This window comes from Leptosomus discolor, chromosome 6 (assembly GCF_034619465.1).
Source record: "Leptosomus discolor isolate bLepDis1 chromosome 6, bLepDis1.hap2, whole genome shotgun sequence".
Classification (NCBI taxonomy): Eukaryota; Metazoa; Chordata; class Aves; order Leptosomiformes; family Leptosomidae; genus Leptosomus; species Leptosomus discolor.
Window position 1 is genome coordinate 41,507,053 of NC_141396.1, and position 16,875 is coordinate 41,523,927.

At 57.2% G+C, this 16,875-nt stretch overlaps 1 protein-coding gene across 1 annotated transcript; it reads left to right on the forward strand.

Moving 5' to 3' along the window:
- Positions 1-1,716: 1,716 nt before the first annotated feature.
- Positions 1,717-16,315, forward strand: ADAM8 (ADAM metallopeptidase domain 8). Its single transcript, XM_086467314.1, has 22 exons — positions 1,717-1,783; positions 2,939-3,048; positions 6,866-6,942; positions 7,203-7,281; positions 7,382-7,458; positions 9,167-9,353; positions 9,835-9,900; positions 10,004-10,072; positions 10,714-10,883; positions 10,972-11,053; positions 11,750-11,898; positions 12,152-12,329; positions 13,127-13,216; positions 13,983-14,178; positions 14,400-14,499; positions 14,624-14,807; positions 14,906-14,983; positions 15,090-15,174; positions 15,351-15,465; positions 15,571-15,745; positions 15,837-15,884; positions 16,139-16,315. Exons 1-22 carry the CDS (start codon positions 1,717-1,719, stop codon positions 16,313-16,315), a joined length of 2,559 nt encoding a protein of 852 aa, XP_086323440.1.
- The last annotated feature ends 560 nt before the right edge of the window (positions 16,316-16,875 follow it).

Consider the following 16,875-nt stretch of genomic DNA (forward strand, 5'->3'; position numbering starts at 1 on the left):
TTTTGCTTTGCTTTTGCTTCCACGCGTGGCTATTTGCTTTGTTAAACTGTCTTTATCTGACCCACGTGCCTGTTGTTATATTTTCTCTCCCCTGTCCAGCTGAGGGGGTAAGAGTGATAGAGTGGCTTTGGTGGGCACCTGGCCAGAGCCAAACCACCACAGAGTGTTAAGGGTGAAAGTATGGAGCTTTAATATTTATTGGGTTTTTTTAATAAACTTGTCTATTTAGGAGGGAACTACAGAAAAGCTGTGGGGAGAAAGAAGGAAGACACTGGATCAGTGCTTGCCTATGGTGGTTGGCTATGGAGGAAGCTTGTCCCCAGTGACAGAGCTCTGCAACAGCCGAATTTGGCATCTGATCCTCTCTTTCATTAAATGCAAAAGTTAAATGTGGGATTTTCTGTCTGGTCCTGGCCTGAAACACCAAGAAATATAAAAAATCAGTTTGCAGGAGGGGGTTCTCTTTTCACAAGCTGCCACATGGAGAAGGCAAGGGGCAATGGGTTGCACCAGGAAAGGTTTCATCTCAGCCTAAGAAATACCTTTCAGTGAGAACAATCACTTGCTGGAACAACCTCCCCAGAGACATGGTGGAGCCCCCGTCACTGGAGGGTTTCAAGATGTGACTGGACAGGGTGCGAGATAGCATCATCCAGGCTCACTTCCCCATGACAGGTCAGACTAGATGATCTTCAGAGGTCTCTTCCAACCTGGGATGTTCTGTGGGTGAGGGGGAGACAGCAGTCAGCTCTGCAGCAGAGCAGAGAGCTCAGGGTGCAGTGCACCTCCTGGGTCAGCCCCATATGGTGGTCCCAGCTCCTCCAATCCTTTGGGATCAAAGAATGTCCCAAGCGCCTCACCAATATGCCTTGATGTCCCACAGTGCCCCAGCCTCCCTGACAGCTCGGCCCCCCCACTGTGACCTCAGCCCCTCCAATCATCTCACTGCTCCACCATCTCAATGCCCTACCGGCAGCCCCCCAGTGCCTCCCCAGACCCACTGCTGCCCTCTGGTAGTCCAGCCACCCTCAGCTCCTGCATCACCTCAGGGCCACCCACCCCAGTGTTCCACAGACACCCCCTTCATGTCCAACAGACACTGCTCAATGTTCCCGGGCTCTCCAGCCCCTCTGTCACCTTAGAGCCAGGCGGGCACCCCCAGTGCCCCATGGACACCCCCTGCTTAACCCACAGACAGTCTCCAGTGGCCCACAGGACACTCCCAGCCCTGCTGCCTCCTATGGCAGCCCAGCCACCCCAGGCTCTCCACCAGCTCAGAGCCCGGCGGGACTTCTCTGTGCCACCCTCAACCCCTGATGCCCTACTGTCAGCCCCCCAGGTCCCCCCCTCGTGGACCCTTGCGGTGACCCTAGAGCCCGTGGGACACTCCCCGGTGCCCTTTGGACTCTCCCCGAAGCCGCACAGACGGACCCCAATACCACTCGGACACCCCCCCCCCCCCGCCGCCCCAGTGCCACACGCAAACCCTCAGATATCCCACAGCCCCCCCGCGGTGGTTCACGGCCACCCGCCGACGCCCCACGGACCCTCTTGCCCACCAGCCCGGCTCCATACCGACCCCCGCCGCCGGGCGCCCCTCCCCGCCACGTCCCGCCCCGTCCCGTCCCGCCGTGAGTCACGGCGGGCGGGGGCTGCGGGCGGGCGCGGCGCGGCGCCGCTCGCGGGGGGGCCGGGCAGCGCGGGCAGCTCCGAGCCATGGCCCCGCCGCTCCGCCGGCTCCTGCTGCTGCTGCTGCTGCTGCTGCTGCTGCTGCTGGGCCACGGTGAGCGTGGAGGGGGGGTCCCCGGCAGGGCAGGCTGTCCCGCGGGCAGCCGCGCTCCGGCGACAGGGCGGGCGGGAAGTTTTGGGGGCGCGGGGCAAACGCCCGGCTCCCTGGGGGGGCTTCTGATGTGGGGTAGGGTGGATGTGCCGGGGGTGGGGCTGGGGGGAGTGCTTTTCCCCGCGAGAGTGAAGGAGATATGTGGGAAGTGGCGCGGGAGGGGATGCGCAAGGGTGCGGGGTGGCTTTTGGGGATGGGTCGGCTCGGCAAGGTTTTGGCTCCTTCGTCTGCCAGGCTGAGCCCTGGGGTCACCGGGGAATCAAGCGGGCATGGCTGGCGTCACTCGTTCGAGGGTGAAGGATGGAGAAAGGGGCTTTGAGGACCAGGCTCCTCTCCCTTGGCCTCATCGCAGAGGGATGCTTCAGTGACCTCCACCCACCCAACCCCACCATGTCCCCACCGTCGCCCCGCAAAGGTGGGCCACCCACCGTTACATAAAGGCACCTCGGCCAGAAGGCTTCTGCAAGCGAGGGGAAATTTGTCACCACCAGCCTGCCGCGTGCTGGCGGGGGGACTGGTGACTCAGCTGGCCGTGGGGGTGGTGATGAGACTCCTGGCTCCTGCTCGGGCGTCGTGGGCGAGGGCCGCCAGGCACTCGCAGACGGAGCACCCTGCTCTGCTGCTGCCTCGCCGTGGGCTCCGCTGGCCCCATCTGACCCTGGGAGCACAGGCAGGGCTGCGGTGCAAGCTCCCCGTTCAGGGCTCCTGGGGCAGGCGAAGGGTTTCTCGCAGAAACATCTCCCTTCTGATATCAAAAAAAGAATGGGAGGAGGGCTCAGCCAGCCCAGACATGAGCTGTTCTCCAAAACACAACCCTTGGCAGCTGCCGGACTTTAAGTTGCACACTGTGGCATCAAGACCTCCTTTATTTATGCACCAGTAGGGTTTTCCAGCCTTGAAGGGACCTGCTTGCCCATGAGTGATGCTGAGCTCTCTGTGGGCACCAGGGCTGGGGAGGGAGGGGAATTGTGTTCCCAGCAGGTATTTCAGGACTTGCTATTTTGGCTCTTCCCTGCACCTTCATGTTGGCTGCTTCCATTATCCCTCAACTTGGTTGTTTCTAGTCATCCCAGCTCAAAGCCCTTTGGCTTTTCCCAGGCGCCGCTGCCAGGCTGGAGGAGAAGCTCGCCCATGTCAAGAAGTACGAGACAGTGATGCCGCACAAGGTGCCAGCACCTCGGGAGAAAAGGGACTTCTCTGTGCCATTGGTGAGTAGCGTCGCCTCCCAAATACCAGCTTGGCACAGCCACCCTCACTGCCTTGCAGGGACTCCGGGGTGGGTGTTGGAGTCAGCAGAGACCCTTGGCCCACCACTGGGCTCAGAGCTGGATGCCCTTAGCTGTGTGCCAGAAGAATGACCTGGTGCACACTTTCTTGCTTTGCTTCCATCCCAGAGGGTGTAGATCTTGAAGCAGTTGATCAGATCAGCTTTCCTGGACTGTTTTGGGTCAAAATCGGAACTGCAGATAGCAGGGTGGACTCTCGGAGAAGGGGGGGCTGCTTTCTCCAATGCTTTCTTTGGAGATGTTATCCAGCAGTGCCACCTCTTGCAGCAATCTTGTGACATCTGGTCTTTGCTTAAGGAGGGATTTGCAAAGCCTCATTGAGCTGTAAGCACTTTTCTTGCTGTGTTTGCTGAAGTTTGGAGGGTTTTTTTTTGTCCTTTGGGACAGGGAAATAAGAATCAGAAAGTTGCAGAAAACCACAAGAAAGCAAGCCAGTGTTATTTTTCTTGGGAAACGTAATTTGGGGGAAGGAATGAGGTTTGACTCAGGAGCTTTGAGTGTCTGGGGTTGACGTCCATAGGAACATGGCCATGACCTCAAAGATGCTTTCCTCATTGCTTTAAAGTGAAAATCAGCCAAATATGTGGATTCATTTTCTAGGACCGTAGAGCACTGACTGTAGCACCTGATGAGTTGGAGGGGCTGGGGACATTTATTTCCTAGTAAACTCTTTGTACAGCACGTTCATCTGTGATTCAAACTCTTTCTGATAAACTAGCTTCAAAAATACTCCCCAAAAGCATCTGTTTTCTCTGCTCTAGAAACCTAAACTTGTCCACGAGATAAACATTTCCCAGGCTATTTAGAGACACCATCTGTGCTGGGCATGCCGAGCAGCTCTGTGCTGACATCCTGGAAAGGGGAGCTCACCTATCTCGGGGTCCCTCTGCTTTCCAAGGCAGGGGAGAAGACATCTCCCTTGATCTGTGAACTGTGGGACAGCCATGGGTGACATGTGTCGGGTGGCACCGGGATTCAGTCTTGGATTGGACAGTCCTTGGACCTCCCAAACCTGCCGTGTTGAGGGTATGATGTCTCCTGCTTTTCAAGCCATTTTCCTCCTCTTGGACAAAAGTTGGGTTTGCTCTCCCGGTAACCTTGGTGGGGAAGAGGTTCTCAGCAAGGCTTGACCACCACCAAGCCCCTCTTTAAAGTGGAGACAGGTAGCTGGATGGGCGTTTTCTGTGCCAGCTCCTCCTGTGGTTTTGCATTAGCAGGCTCTGGCTGGGATGGGCATGGACCAAGAGCTGGTTCCTGGGGCAGACCACTTTGGACACATGATGTTGGTCCAGCAGAGCATCTGCCAGGTGAGGTTTGAAGCAGACCAGGTCCCCTCTGGCTTTGCTGAAATCAAAATGTTCAGCCCTGCAGACAGGGTCGAGACCTGGGTCCTGCAGCACAGGATCTCCTGGGATGATAGCCTTCCCACAGGCCATGGTCTTCTTAGCAGGGGCATGACAGGGCATGTGGCAAACCTAGGTTCTTCATGAAAAGGGACCTGAAAAAAGAGCAAGAAGGGCCTTCAAAAAGATTCATGGTTACATGCTCTTGACTGCAGAAGTATCCATGCTCCAGCATTTCAAAGAGCTGTATTGAAACAGGAGGGTGATTTCCAGCCCGTGTAAGACCTGGTGTTGCAAGCTGCTGCCTTCTCCCCCAGCACATCTGTGCTCGCACATCCCTGCTATCTCCCCCACCGCATTCCAGAGCCAGTTGATGCAAAGAGACAAGTCCTTTGCCTGGCTGGAGACAGCCAAGCTCCTGCTGGCCCAGCCTGGGGCTCTGCAGGAAGCAGCAGGATGTTGCAGAGCGAGTGGTGGGGCCAGATGGAGCAGGGGCAGGAGCAAGGGATGGTGGTGGCCCAGCAACCTGCCTTCTTTTCCGCCTCTCTTGCGCTGCAGCTCCTCTGATATGTGGCATGTGCAAAGAGCGCTATCACTACTGTCCTAGGAGTGAGACCCATCGCCTCTTCCCACCCAGGGAAGAAATACACTGTGCTGGGTTGGGACACTGCCCCGATCCTCTGCAAGCTCTCTGGGTCACTTACTAAGACGAGCTGGAAGAAATCCTTCCTCTCTGTGTGCTGTGGCCACGGCTCTGCTTAGCTTGCTCAGCATGGTCACAGAGTTCTCAGGGCTCAGGTAGCGGCAGGTCTGAGCTGCCTCTACTTTCAAAGCCTTCCCATCTGGACCCCTGGCAAAGCCCATGCTAATAAGGAAAGGGATGATTCAGAGATGCTTTATCAGGATTTTTTTTTTTTTAAACTTGCCCTGCGGTTGTCTCCAAGAGATGATCCCTGACCCCCCCCCAACCCTTCCAAGTGCTTTCCTGCCATTTCTTAAGACCTCTTCTGGCTCCGGCACTGCCAACAATAACAAAGCATTGCTTTGTCAGCAGACACAGGATGGGATGGCCACATCAGGCGGGAGACGCTGTTCATAAGAGAAGAATTTGCCGGGGGCCCGTGGGTGAGCTCGCACACCGGCAGTGTGCTCGCCTGCAGCTGGGGCTCCCTGGCAACCTGGCAGGCTTGTTGCAACCTGATTGGCATGTGGAGAGGATGTTGCGTGGCCAGTGGCCCATCGCTTCAGATTGGAAATGCAAACTGGGTAGAATTGAGGGCGACCAAGTGACAGGCAAACCCCTCTTCCCTGGCCGCACTGGTGCTGAGTCAGCAGGACTTTCCACTCAGCCCCAGGTCCCATGAGGTTGCAGATCATCTCCCTCGGAGTGCCAGGCCATCGTGTGACAGCAGGTGCTGTCATCGTCCCTGGGGAGAGGCCACACACACCTCATCTGGGAGGAATGCTGGCCCTGTGGGAGATGCTTGCTCTGCCTTTTGCTTAGCTCTCCACCCCGGGATCCCACAAGAGCTGAGGATGTGCCCTCAGGAGATGTCTCTGTGCTGCAGTGGTGGCTGAGGAGGTCCCTGGTGCCAAGGGTGCAGCCTGATATGGGGCACTACGTCCTGGTGCGATGGGACCTCTGGAGGTCTGTGGCCCAGCCTCTGCAGGTGGAGATCACAAGGCATCCCAGAGAGAAACACTTCTTCTGGAGGGACATCTCCATCCTGGGGGTTCAGGGCTGGGTTGAGCTATGGCCACCCTCGCGCAGCCACAGTCACTGGAGGTTGGACTTGAGATGCCTTGAGGTCCCTTCCACCAGCACTAGGATGATGCTTGAGGGATCTGGCACATGGTGATATTAAAAACTACTCTCAGTAGCAGATGAGAACCAAGAGGAGGTTATACTCTAACCGTAATTTTTCATGTTACATCCATCAGAAATAAGGAAGTCTCTGCTGATGAGAGCCATTGGGTGCTGGGGATCTTTGTGGTTGAGCCTGTGAGTAATTGCTGAACTCAGTCCCCAAAAAAGGAGCTATGTGACTGATGAGTAGGAAACCTCAGTTTCTGGCACGGTCATCTGCAGACGTGTGTCAGACACGGGAAACCAGATTTTGCTGACTGTCTCATTGCTGGTGACCTGTTTATCTCAGGAAGTGCCAGGGATTTGTGTTATTGCCCACATGCTTTCTTTCTTCTCTTCTGATTTCCTGTGTCTTTGCTGGATGCCTCCAGGGTGAGCAGCCAGCCTCCCTGTCCCGCAGCCACCTTCCGGTGGGGTGCATGCAGACCTCATCCCCATTCTGGGCAGGATGGGAGCCAAGAGGTCCTCTCTTCTGTAGCTCTTGCTCCTTGTGATGGTGAGTCTGAGACATTGTCTATCTTTCATGCAGAGCATCTATCCAGACCATGTCCTCTACAGCATCCGTGCTGAAGGCAGGGACTACCTCCTGCAGCTGGAGAAGAACAAGTGAGTGTGGGTGGGCATGGTGGGATGGCTGGGGGGAGGCTCGCTTCCCACCCATGCCATGAACAATTCTCCAAGGTCCCAGTGTTACTGCTCTGGCCCAGCCCAGACCCCCGCTAGCAAATTGCCGCATTTTTTTTTCCCTCCTTGCCAAACCTACTCGGGGAGGTCACCATGCCCAACATGACCAATCTTTTCCCCAAAGCTTTCCATCCTCTCCCCAAAACTGGGGTCACTGCTGATGCACCTTATCCATCCTGCAGGATGCTGCTGGGGCAGCACTACACTGAAACACATTACTCGGCCGACGGCATGGAGATCACGGAGAAGCCGGACATTCAGGTACTGGACTGGCTCTGGGGGGAGCAGGTTTCCTGCTGTGTCCTGCTATGCCGACAGCTGGTGCAGACCCCCTTTACACCTCTCTCTCTCTCGGTGGCAGGATCACTGCTTTTATCAGGGCCACGTGCAAGGATATGCAGACTCAGCAGTGAGCATCAGCACCTGTGGTGGGCTCAGGTAGGACCTCTGACTTCCCTGGGTGCACTGCAGCTGGCCGGAGGACAGCATTGAGCCTGGCCTTGGCGCATGCCACAGGGCTGCTCCTGGCAGATGTGGTGCCATGTAACAGTGAGCTGGTGTGACCAAGTCCTGGCCAGCTGGAGCTGTGCTGATAGAGGGAGAGCTCAGCTTTCCCCTGAGGAAGAGAAGACATCCCTTTTCCTGCTGGCGGAGGAAGTGCTCACCAGCCTGGCTGGGCGCCCAGCAGGAAAGGCACACGGTGTTTTGCAGCTGAGCCTGCTGGTTTGGGGGGATATGAGACTGAGCACGACAGGAGGGCAGCCAGGCACAGCTTGTCCTGGATCTGTCCTCTCTTCCCAGGGCAGACCAGACCAAACTTACCCTGAGTGCTGCAGCCAGTGGCACAAAGCTGTGCCCATGGCAATGTGCTGGCTTGCAGGCAGCTGGCATCTTTTCTGGGCTGTGCCGAGCTTCTAGAGCTGATGGCTGAGTGCCTTTCCAAAAGAAAAGGAAAGCATACAGTGCATCAGGCCAGCTGTGTCTCCCTCTACCCACCACCTGCTGGTCGTCCTGGTGCTCATTCCTCGAAAGCTGCTTTGGGTCTACCTTCATTTAACAGCAGAAAGCATTCTTGCAGAGTAACCCAAGCCACCAGGTCCATGCAAGGTTGCTCAGTTTGCCATGGAAGACTGCTACTCGGCTGTTCTCTTTCTTTTAAGATCAGCTGGCAGCCAGGCATTGCAAAAGACCAAGACAGAGACGAAGGAATCCCTCGCAGGGGGATATGTGAGGAGGATGAGTGGTCCCTGGAGCACCCAGAGACCTGCAAACAGGAGAAACACCTACTGGAGCTGCGTGGCAGCCACCTCCTCACTTTGAGAGCAGGGGTTGTGTCTGCGGAGACCTTGGCTTGCACAGCTTGTGCATACATGGGACGCTTGATATCCTTGTATAGCAGGAGGACAAGATGTGCAAGGGCAGGACAGGAGACAAGGGCAATACAGGCAGGGCACATGGGACACCTTACAGAAAGCATCTTGAAGTCCAAGAGCTGCTTGGCAGAAATGCGGTGTTGAACCTGGCCTGGCAGTGCTGGGCAGTTCTCCCTCCTGAAGCCGGGGACATTTCTGCTGCCCAAAGCACAGGATACTCCCCTTGCTACCAGCCACGGATGCTGTGCCACAGTTTGCTCCCTCCCAGCCCAGCAGCCAGTTTCCAGCCTCCCTAACAGTCCTTTTGTTCAACCAGTGCTTCTGCAGCCTCCAAAAGCAAAATGCTGCGAACGTGTTTCCTATTGCTCCCCATGCCCCAGGTCAGCTCCGTCCTGCAGCACCTCCTTGATGCGCAGTTGAGCCAGGTGAGGTTGCAGGGAAGAGGCTTCAGTGGTTCATGTTGCTGCTGAGCTCCTGCACCCTGTACCTCTGCACAGCAGTGTGGGCCTTCGTGCACTGCCCAAAGGACTGCTTGGGACTTCGCATTGAGTGTGGTTTCATGCACATGGCCAGAAGGACCTGACTGTCATGTCCCACTAGTGGCTGGTAGCTCATCCAAGCTGCCTATGGGAACCATGAAGGGATAGGGTGGTTTTCTAGCTGGGATTTGGCAGCTATATTTGTGTATGATGGGCACTTGCAGGGTTGCATGTAGGGTCTGTCCCTGTCCTGCCAGATATCTCCCCAACCTGACACCCGCCTTCTCTTGGCAGTGGGTTTTTCCAGGTGAATGAGACCACCTTCCTGCTGGAGCCCCTGGAGGAGGATGCGGCCGGCCAGCATGCAGTGTACAGAGCAGCTCACTTGCGGGGGAAGCGTGGCACGTGCCGAGAGTCCAGTGCCACCTTGGAATACGACCACGAACTGAAAATTCCTGCAGCCATGAAGCTCTACCCCTGGGTTAAGGATTGCATTGCTTCTCCTTCCCGTAGTTGAGTTTGCAAGAGCCTAGGTCCTGTGAAGTCCAGGAGAGGAGTGGGGCCGTACCTCATCTGTTGGAGATGCTCCTCTCCTAGGGTTGTTTGGGTACCCAAACATGGGTTGCTCCCTAGTCCTGCTAGTGCTCCTGTTGGGAACAAACACGCAGATCCTGTACCATTCATTGGCAGGAGCATCCTCCTATCCCACAAGCTCCATCATGCCAGCAGAGCCTGTCATGCATTATTCCAGTAGCAGGCTTGGGTTTTCCCTTGTATGTTGGAAGATGTCTGAAATACCCAGCAAAGTAACATTAGAAAGCAGAGCTGGAAGACCTAGTAGCCTTGAATAACATTGGAAGACACCCCAGGATCCAAAACATCCTACAGGAGGGTCAACTGCAGGGCTCAGGAAGCTGCAGAGCTGAGCCCCTCTTTGTGCTCACTTTCCTCTTACCTTCCAGAAATCGGCCCCATTACACAAAGGTCCCCGATACGTGGAGCTGGTCCTGGTCGTGGACAATGAGGAGGTAAGCGGGGTGGGGGGTGAGCTGGTGCCTGCATTTTTGTTGTCATCCACTGCAGCAAGGAGGTTGAAGCCAGCCTGGAAATCTCTCTGTGTCCTACCTGTAGTTCAGGAAACACAAGGACTTGCGCACAGTGCAGAACCGCATGAAGGAAATCGTGAACCACGTTGACAAGGTGAGTCCAGGAGTCTGGATCTGCCCTCCCAGCTCTCACATGTGCCCTGCTGTGCCAGCACGGGCATGAACGCAGCAGAGAAGAGATTGGTGTGGGTAGTGTGACGGAGCTGGAGCCGATCTCAAGCCCGCAGGTGGGTTGCCACAGAGTGACCAACTCCCTTGGCCAATGGGGTGTGCAAAGTGGACATGACAGCCCAGCCCTGCATCCTCAGGAGCACAGGACAGATGTCTTCCAGTTCTCTCATAAGGGAAGGGGGGAGAAATTTCTTCTTGAAACCCCTGGGATCATGTCCCACAGCCACTCTCAAGCTGGAGCAGGTGGTAACGAGGGGAGGGTGGTGGATGCAGTGCACCAAGGTAGCGTTTCTGCTTGCCTTGCTTCAGCCTCACTCTTTGGTCAGCAGTGTGGGAGCAGCATGACAGCCTTCACCGGCCGACAGGGAGCCCAAAGGTCTCAGGGTAAATCCTGTCTATGTGGTCACCCCAGCTTGTGTTATTTATTGAGGGGGTGACAGAGCTGTTATTGCACAGCGAGTTGGGGTCCTGGGCTTGGTTGCTGTTCCCCAGGGTAGGTGGGACCTGCCTTCTGCTTGTGCAGCTCAAACCCAAGTGCTCCCTCTGGGCTGTCTCCCTTCCCAGCTTTATCAGCCTCTTCACCTGCGAGTTGCCTTGATCGGCTTGGAGGTGTGGAGCCACAAGGACAAAATCGTGGTCAGTACCAACCCGGAGGTGACACTGGACAACTTCCTCCACTGGCGGGAGGCAGAGCTGCTGCGGAGGAAGCCACATGACAATGCCCAGCTCATCACGTAAGGACGGGGGGGCCACCACCTCACCACCTTTGTAGCTCTGCTGCCACCCAGGCCATATGGCCACGGTGGCATCTCAATCCCACAGGGGCACAGACTTCCATGGCACGACTGTAGGGCTCGCCAAGAAGCTTGTGATGTGCACCAGGGACTCGGGCGGTGTCAACCAGGTGGGTCCTGCTGCCTGGGCATGTTTGGGAGGGAGCGCAGCAGTGGTCCCACAGTCTGCTCTCCCCGCATTGTATTCTCCAGAGCGGGTCTCTCCTCCACCAGTCTCCAGCTTTTCCTCTCTGGAGCCTTAGGGCTGGATCTGGTCCCTGGCATCTCCAACCCTTGAGCAACTGACCCCCAGAGAAGTGTTGGGGCTGCAGGGGAAGGGTAGCTGTGAAAACTCAGCTGGGTGCCTGCGGAGCACTCTGGTATACCTGAGCCCTGAAGAGCCTCCCAAAGCAGCTCCATAGACATAGGGTTTCTCTCATTATCAGTCAGGTGGCTGGGACTTGGTTTGCAATTGCTCCTTGGCCATCCTGGATGTGCTCCTCATCCCTCCCCAGGGAGGCCATCCTTTGCTGGAGTGGGAGCAGTTGGCCGTGGGACCTGAAGCTGTCCAGAACCACCACAAAGCATCAATTCAGGGGAGCTGTTATATCTAAGCTCACCTACACCTCTGAGAGCCCAGTCTGGAGGTCTTCAGGGGCCGTGGGACCAAGTCCAGCTTTTGTCTTCCTTTACCTCAGCATGGCAGCATTAGGGAACAAATTGCAGGTGGCAGCGAGACCTGGCACTGGGCAGTTGGAGAGCCCCAGTGGGCCCTATGGAGATGCTGTGGAGAGCATTTGAACCACGCTACACTTCTTGTCCCACAGGACCACAGCACAAATCCTATCGGTGCTGCATCCACCATGGCTCACGAGATGGGGCACAACCTGGGGATGTCTCATGATGAAGATGTTGCTGGCTGCCGCTGTCCTGTCCCCAAAGCTGATGGGGGATGTGTCATGGCGGCGAGTGTTGGGTGAGTGAAGGAGAAAGGGGAAATATCCCTGGCCAGCAAATATTTTGAGGTGTCCTCCAGCGCTGTCCTGATGGGGTGAAGCCCATGAGGTGGTCAGGTCTGGGTGGACATTCTGCTTGAAGCTGCACTTCAAAGTCTGTTGGTGCCTTTGAGTCTCTCGATGACCCTCCAGCTTCTCTCCCTGGGCTGGTGGTTGCGAGGGCCTTCAGCCTCTCATCTCTGCTCACGACTGCCTGTTTTTGTGCCCCTTCAGCCTGGTTTACCCCAAGCTCTTCAGCCGCTGCAGCGAGCAGGACATGTGGCAGTTCCTTGGGGACCCCAGGACCAGCTGCCTGCTGAACATCCCCAGGGCAGATGAGCTGTATGGGGGACCAGTGTGCGGGAACCGATTTGTGGAGAGGGGAGAGCAGTGTGACTGTGGCACGCCAGAGGTAGGGATGCAGTCTGAGAGCCCAGAAAGGAGGGTGGGTGGCAGGGACTTGAGACATGTCATTCAGACTTGGAAAAAGTTATGTAAGCCTCTTCCCTGGACATTGTGCTTTGTAAGACTTGTCTTCCTTATGTTCCTGGTGCTTCTGCTGAAAAATAACTTGCAGAGGATATTTGTTCACTCGGATCTGCGCTGCCCCCCCCCCCCCCCCCCCTTCATGTAGATGGCTGTGATTTTAGCAAGAACATGCCTAGGAGAGATGGACAATCCCCCCAGCATATCCTCCAAAGAGGTGATCCAAGGAGGGGGCCATCATGTCATGCTGGCCTTTCAAGAGCCATGCTCATCTTTTCCTCACCCCAGCGGCCCACCACTGCTTCATGGTGGGGAGGTTTGAGACAAATGGCCAGGCAATGTCTCTGGGATAAATCCCTGGGTCACAGCCTTGCTCTGGGACCTGAAGGGATGCTCCCCCAATGCAAAGAGCACAGAGATCCTCCTGTTATCTCCTTCCTGGAGAGGTGCAAAGGGTGCTAGTAGAGAGCAGGGGCCCAGATCAGGCCCCATCTCCTGAAAAATCTCTTCAGGTCCTTTGGTTTGCCATTGGTAGTGGAGGTAAAGAGGCAGCAGGAATGGTTCACAGCTGGCGTGATGCTGTGGTTTTGCCCCATGGTTCAGCCCATGCCAGCTATGCTGCTGTTAGCACTTGGTGACGTGGCAACTGGGTCCCCCTAGAAAGGAAGGAAAAGAGCTTTCGAGGGGCTTTCAGGAGAGTTTTAGTCCCTCCCTGTCTCACAGGAGTGCTCTGACCGCTGCTGCAATGCCACCACTTGCCAGCTGAGAGAGGGAGCCGAGTGCGCCCGAGGGGACTGCTGTCAGGACTGCAAGGTACCACTGCCACAGGGGGCACCAGCTTGGCAGGGAAGGGAACTGGTGGATGCCCAGTCTTTCCCCGGGTTCCTCTGGAGCTTCCTGGTGGAGGCAAGATGTGTCCATAGCCCATTGGAGTGCCTGAAGGACCCCTGTAGCAGCCTGCTTAGAGCCAAACGCACCCAATGGGTTGGGTGAAAATCATGCTTTCCAATGGTCAGTCAGCATCTTGGGTGGGAAGCAGTTGGGAAGGTGAAGCAGCCTTTGTTTCTGGCATCCCAGAGCCCAGGTCCTCTGGCTTTGTTAGGTTAGGTGCAGGATGAAAGGCGTTGAAGACCTGGACAATGTTCAGAAGAGATCGGTGTGGCCCATTCCTGATTTGGGAAACCAACCTGCCTCTTCTGCTGCATTCATCCAAGAGAAAGCTGAGTTATATGCATTGGTTCCTGCACACAAGCATGAGAAATGCCTTGATGTGAAGAGACAGGGCTGGAAGAGGACAGCCGGGCAAGTGCAGACTAAAAGCAAAACACAAAGTATTGCCCATGGGGAGAGATTTAACTATGGGAAGACCCAGTCTGAGGCCTAATGGTGTCTTCGTGCTGTGCGGTAGCTCAGTCAATAGCAAATGTCTTTGTGCCAGAGTGGCACAAGCTGCTGTGTCTGGATATGTGGGGTGCCGGGAGATGTTTCTAAGACCAGGGTGCTACTGGGCTGTGGTGCCTGCCTGGACCTGGGTATGCAAAAGCACTGAGGCAGTGCCTACATCCCCTTTTCTGTGCAGGTGAAGGTTACCGGTGCACTTTGCCGGGCCAGCAAGAACGACTGTGACCTGCCCGAGCACTGCACTGGCCTCAGCGCTGAGTGCCCGGAGGATGTCTTCCAGGAGAATGGCATCTCCTGCCAGAACGGCAATGGCTACTGCTACAACGGGGACTGCCCCTCGCACGGCGAGCAGTGCCGTGCGCTCTGGGGCGCAGGTAGCTGCTTCCTCACCCTGACCACCCTCCTTGCCCCACATGCTAGGTGATATGCCTGAAGCCCTGGCTCCTTGAGCCAGGTCGTTGCTTGGCTGTGGTCCCCTTCTGCATCCCTAGCTGGGGTGCTGTGGCTGCTGACCCTAAAGCATGGCCACTGGTGCCAGCGCCGCTGGCTTGCTGTGGGCTCTGGCTCCATGTGATCTTTTCTGCGTGTCCCGCAGAGGCCCAGGTGGCTCCTGATGTCTGCTTTAAGCACAACAGTGAGCAACACCTTCACCTCCACTGCCTCACCGAGTATGGGAAGCAGCCCTGCAGCCCCAAGTAAGGAGCTGGGGAGGGTGTGTGGGAGGTTGTGATGTCCATGTCTGGTGACAGCAACCACGGGGCTTAGCCAAGCTCCCCAGCCCCATGCCACTGCTGGTTCTCATGGCTGCTTCTCCCACAGGGATGTGAAGTGCGGCACGCTGCTGTGCCTGAGCGACAATGCCAGACCTGTCCTCGGCAGTGGCTCTTACTCCCTTTTCTTTGGCCGCTTCAAGTGCAAGGCAGTCATTGCCGGCAGTGATGCCAACGAGGTGGTGGCCAAGCTCAGGCTGGTGCCCACCGGTGCCAAATGCGGCGAGGAGATGGTGAGTGTGCTGGCTGCCATGCTGGGGTGGCAGAGGTGGGGGTGACCACTGGCTGCAGGGACATGGGGCAGCCTCAAACCCCCCCTGCCTGCCCCCAGGTCTGCTATGCTGGGCGCTGCCAGAACCTCCTTGTCTACGGCAATAAGAACTGCTCGGCCAAGTGCAACAACCATGGGGTATGCTGTGGTATCATCCCCTCCCAGAGCATCTGCAGGGTCCCTGGTGAGAGTCCCAGCCCATTCGGCGTGTCCACTGCCCTGATGCTTTCCTCCCTCATCTCAGGTGTGCAACCACAAGAGGGAGTGTCATTGTGAGCCGGGCTGGGTAGCGCCTTACTGTGAGCAGAAGATTTCGGGGATGGCTACAGGTACAACAAACCCCTCTGCGTGGTTGGCACTGGCTCCCTTGGCCCGATGCACGTGCCAGGGAGGGAGCCTGGGGAGAGGGTCAGCACCCTGCTGTAGTGCTGGTGGGCACTGCTCCATCCCCAGGGGCGTCCCTGGCGCTGGGGTGTTTGTCCCGACACTGACTGGGTCTCCACAGGGAGCAGCACCATGGTCTTAGTGGCTGTGCTGGCTGTCCTGGCACTCTCCGGCATCCTGCTGGGCGGTGGCGTGGTGCTTCTCCGAGGCAGGGGGATGAGGCACTTCCAAAAAGGGTAATTCCCCCTCTGATGCCCCGCAGTGGAGCTCAGCCATGGCCTCATGGGCTGAGCTCAAGGGGTGCCTGTGCTGCCCCACATCATCCCTGTGCCCCCCAGGAGGACCTCTAGTGGGCCTGCTGCCAGCCTCGCCAACTCGCTCTTCCAGGAGGGCAGCCAGACGCAACCCCCTCGCCGCCAGCTGAACCGCCATGACATTGGCCACCCCAACCTGCTCAGCAGCACAGCAGCCCCCTGGGGTGCCCGGCACCTCGGGCCCTGCCACCCAGCCCTGCAGGTAAGGGAACTGAGCAGAGTCCGGGCTCAGGGCAGCCTTCGTGGCGTGGGCGGGGTGGCAGCCTCTCACCCGGCTTTTGCTGACCTTGCAGCCACCGGCACCAGTCCCTCAGGTGACATCTTCAGGATGGGCCCTGCAGGTAACCGCCCCTCCAAAAGTCACTTCTGCCTTGTGGCAGGGTGGCCTCTCCTTCCTGCAGCTGGGGGCCACTCTCAGACAACCTCCCCACACCCAGCCTCCCCTGGCCTGACCAGCCCCCAACGTGGGACACACTCATGGGGTGGTGCAGATGGCTGATGACTTGGGGGGGTGGTCCTTCCTCTGCCCCCTGTCTCCCTCTGGGTCCCTCCTTGGTGGCCAGGTGAGGGACTTGGGTGTCTCCTCTCCTCCCAGCAAGCGAAGCCAAAGCCGCCCAGCAAGCCTCTCCCAGCACTGAAGAGCAAGGCGCTGTGCCATGTCAAGGGGCCACGAGGACCAGCCCTCCCGCGTTCCCAGCTGACAGCCCCCTTGGTATTTCAGCAGGGCATCCCCTCAAAGGTGGCCCTGAAGCCACCCCCGGCCAGGAGGTGACCAAGGATGCTCCATTCACCACTGCAGCTGGAGTTGCTGGCTCTGGCGCTTGGGTGGCACAGCTGGGGAGCTGCCATCTCGCTTCCACCCTTACTTGAATCACTCGCCGTACCCTCCCTTGGCAGGGCACCAGTGTTTACAGATATTTGAATTGTGCCTTAATAGACTTCATAGCCTCACAGCTGGCCCAGGGAGAGCTGTCAGCTGGGGCTTCATGAGGAGACCAGCAGTGGGGACAATGCTAGCTCTGGTTTTGGGGCCAGCCCCAAGTTGGTCCAGGCTCTCCTGCATCCCTGGGAGCTGCTAACTTCTCTCCCGACAACCTGAATGTGTCCTGCTCCTCCTGCCCCCTTCCCTGCTGGGGCCACGGCAAGGAGCTCCTGGCATCACCCACCGGGCTCACTGGGGCAGGAGGAGGGCTGCACCATGGGGACCACATCCCAGGGCCACCACCCCATCTAGGGACAGTTGCATGGGGGGTCTCACTGGGCTTTGGCAGGTCCAAGCTGTGTTTGGCTTCCCCACAGGGCTTTAATCTCTGAAGTTATGACTTTAGTTAC

Bases quoted from the DNA above. Each gene is read 5' to 3' on its own strand.
- ADAM8 (XM_086467314.1), top strand. From the start codon at position 1,717: ATGGCCCCGCCGCTCCGCCGGCTCCTGCTGCTGCTGCTGCTGCTGCTG. The intron at 10,073-10,713 runs GTGAGTCCAGGA...CTCCCTTCCCAG, and splicing joins TCGTGAACCACGTTGACAAG to CTTTATCAGCCTCTTCACCT. The intron at 15,466-15,570 runs GTAATTCCCCCT...GCCCCCCAGGAG, and splicing joins ATGAGGCACTTCCAAAAAGG to GACCTCTAGTGGGCCTGCTG.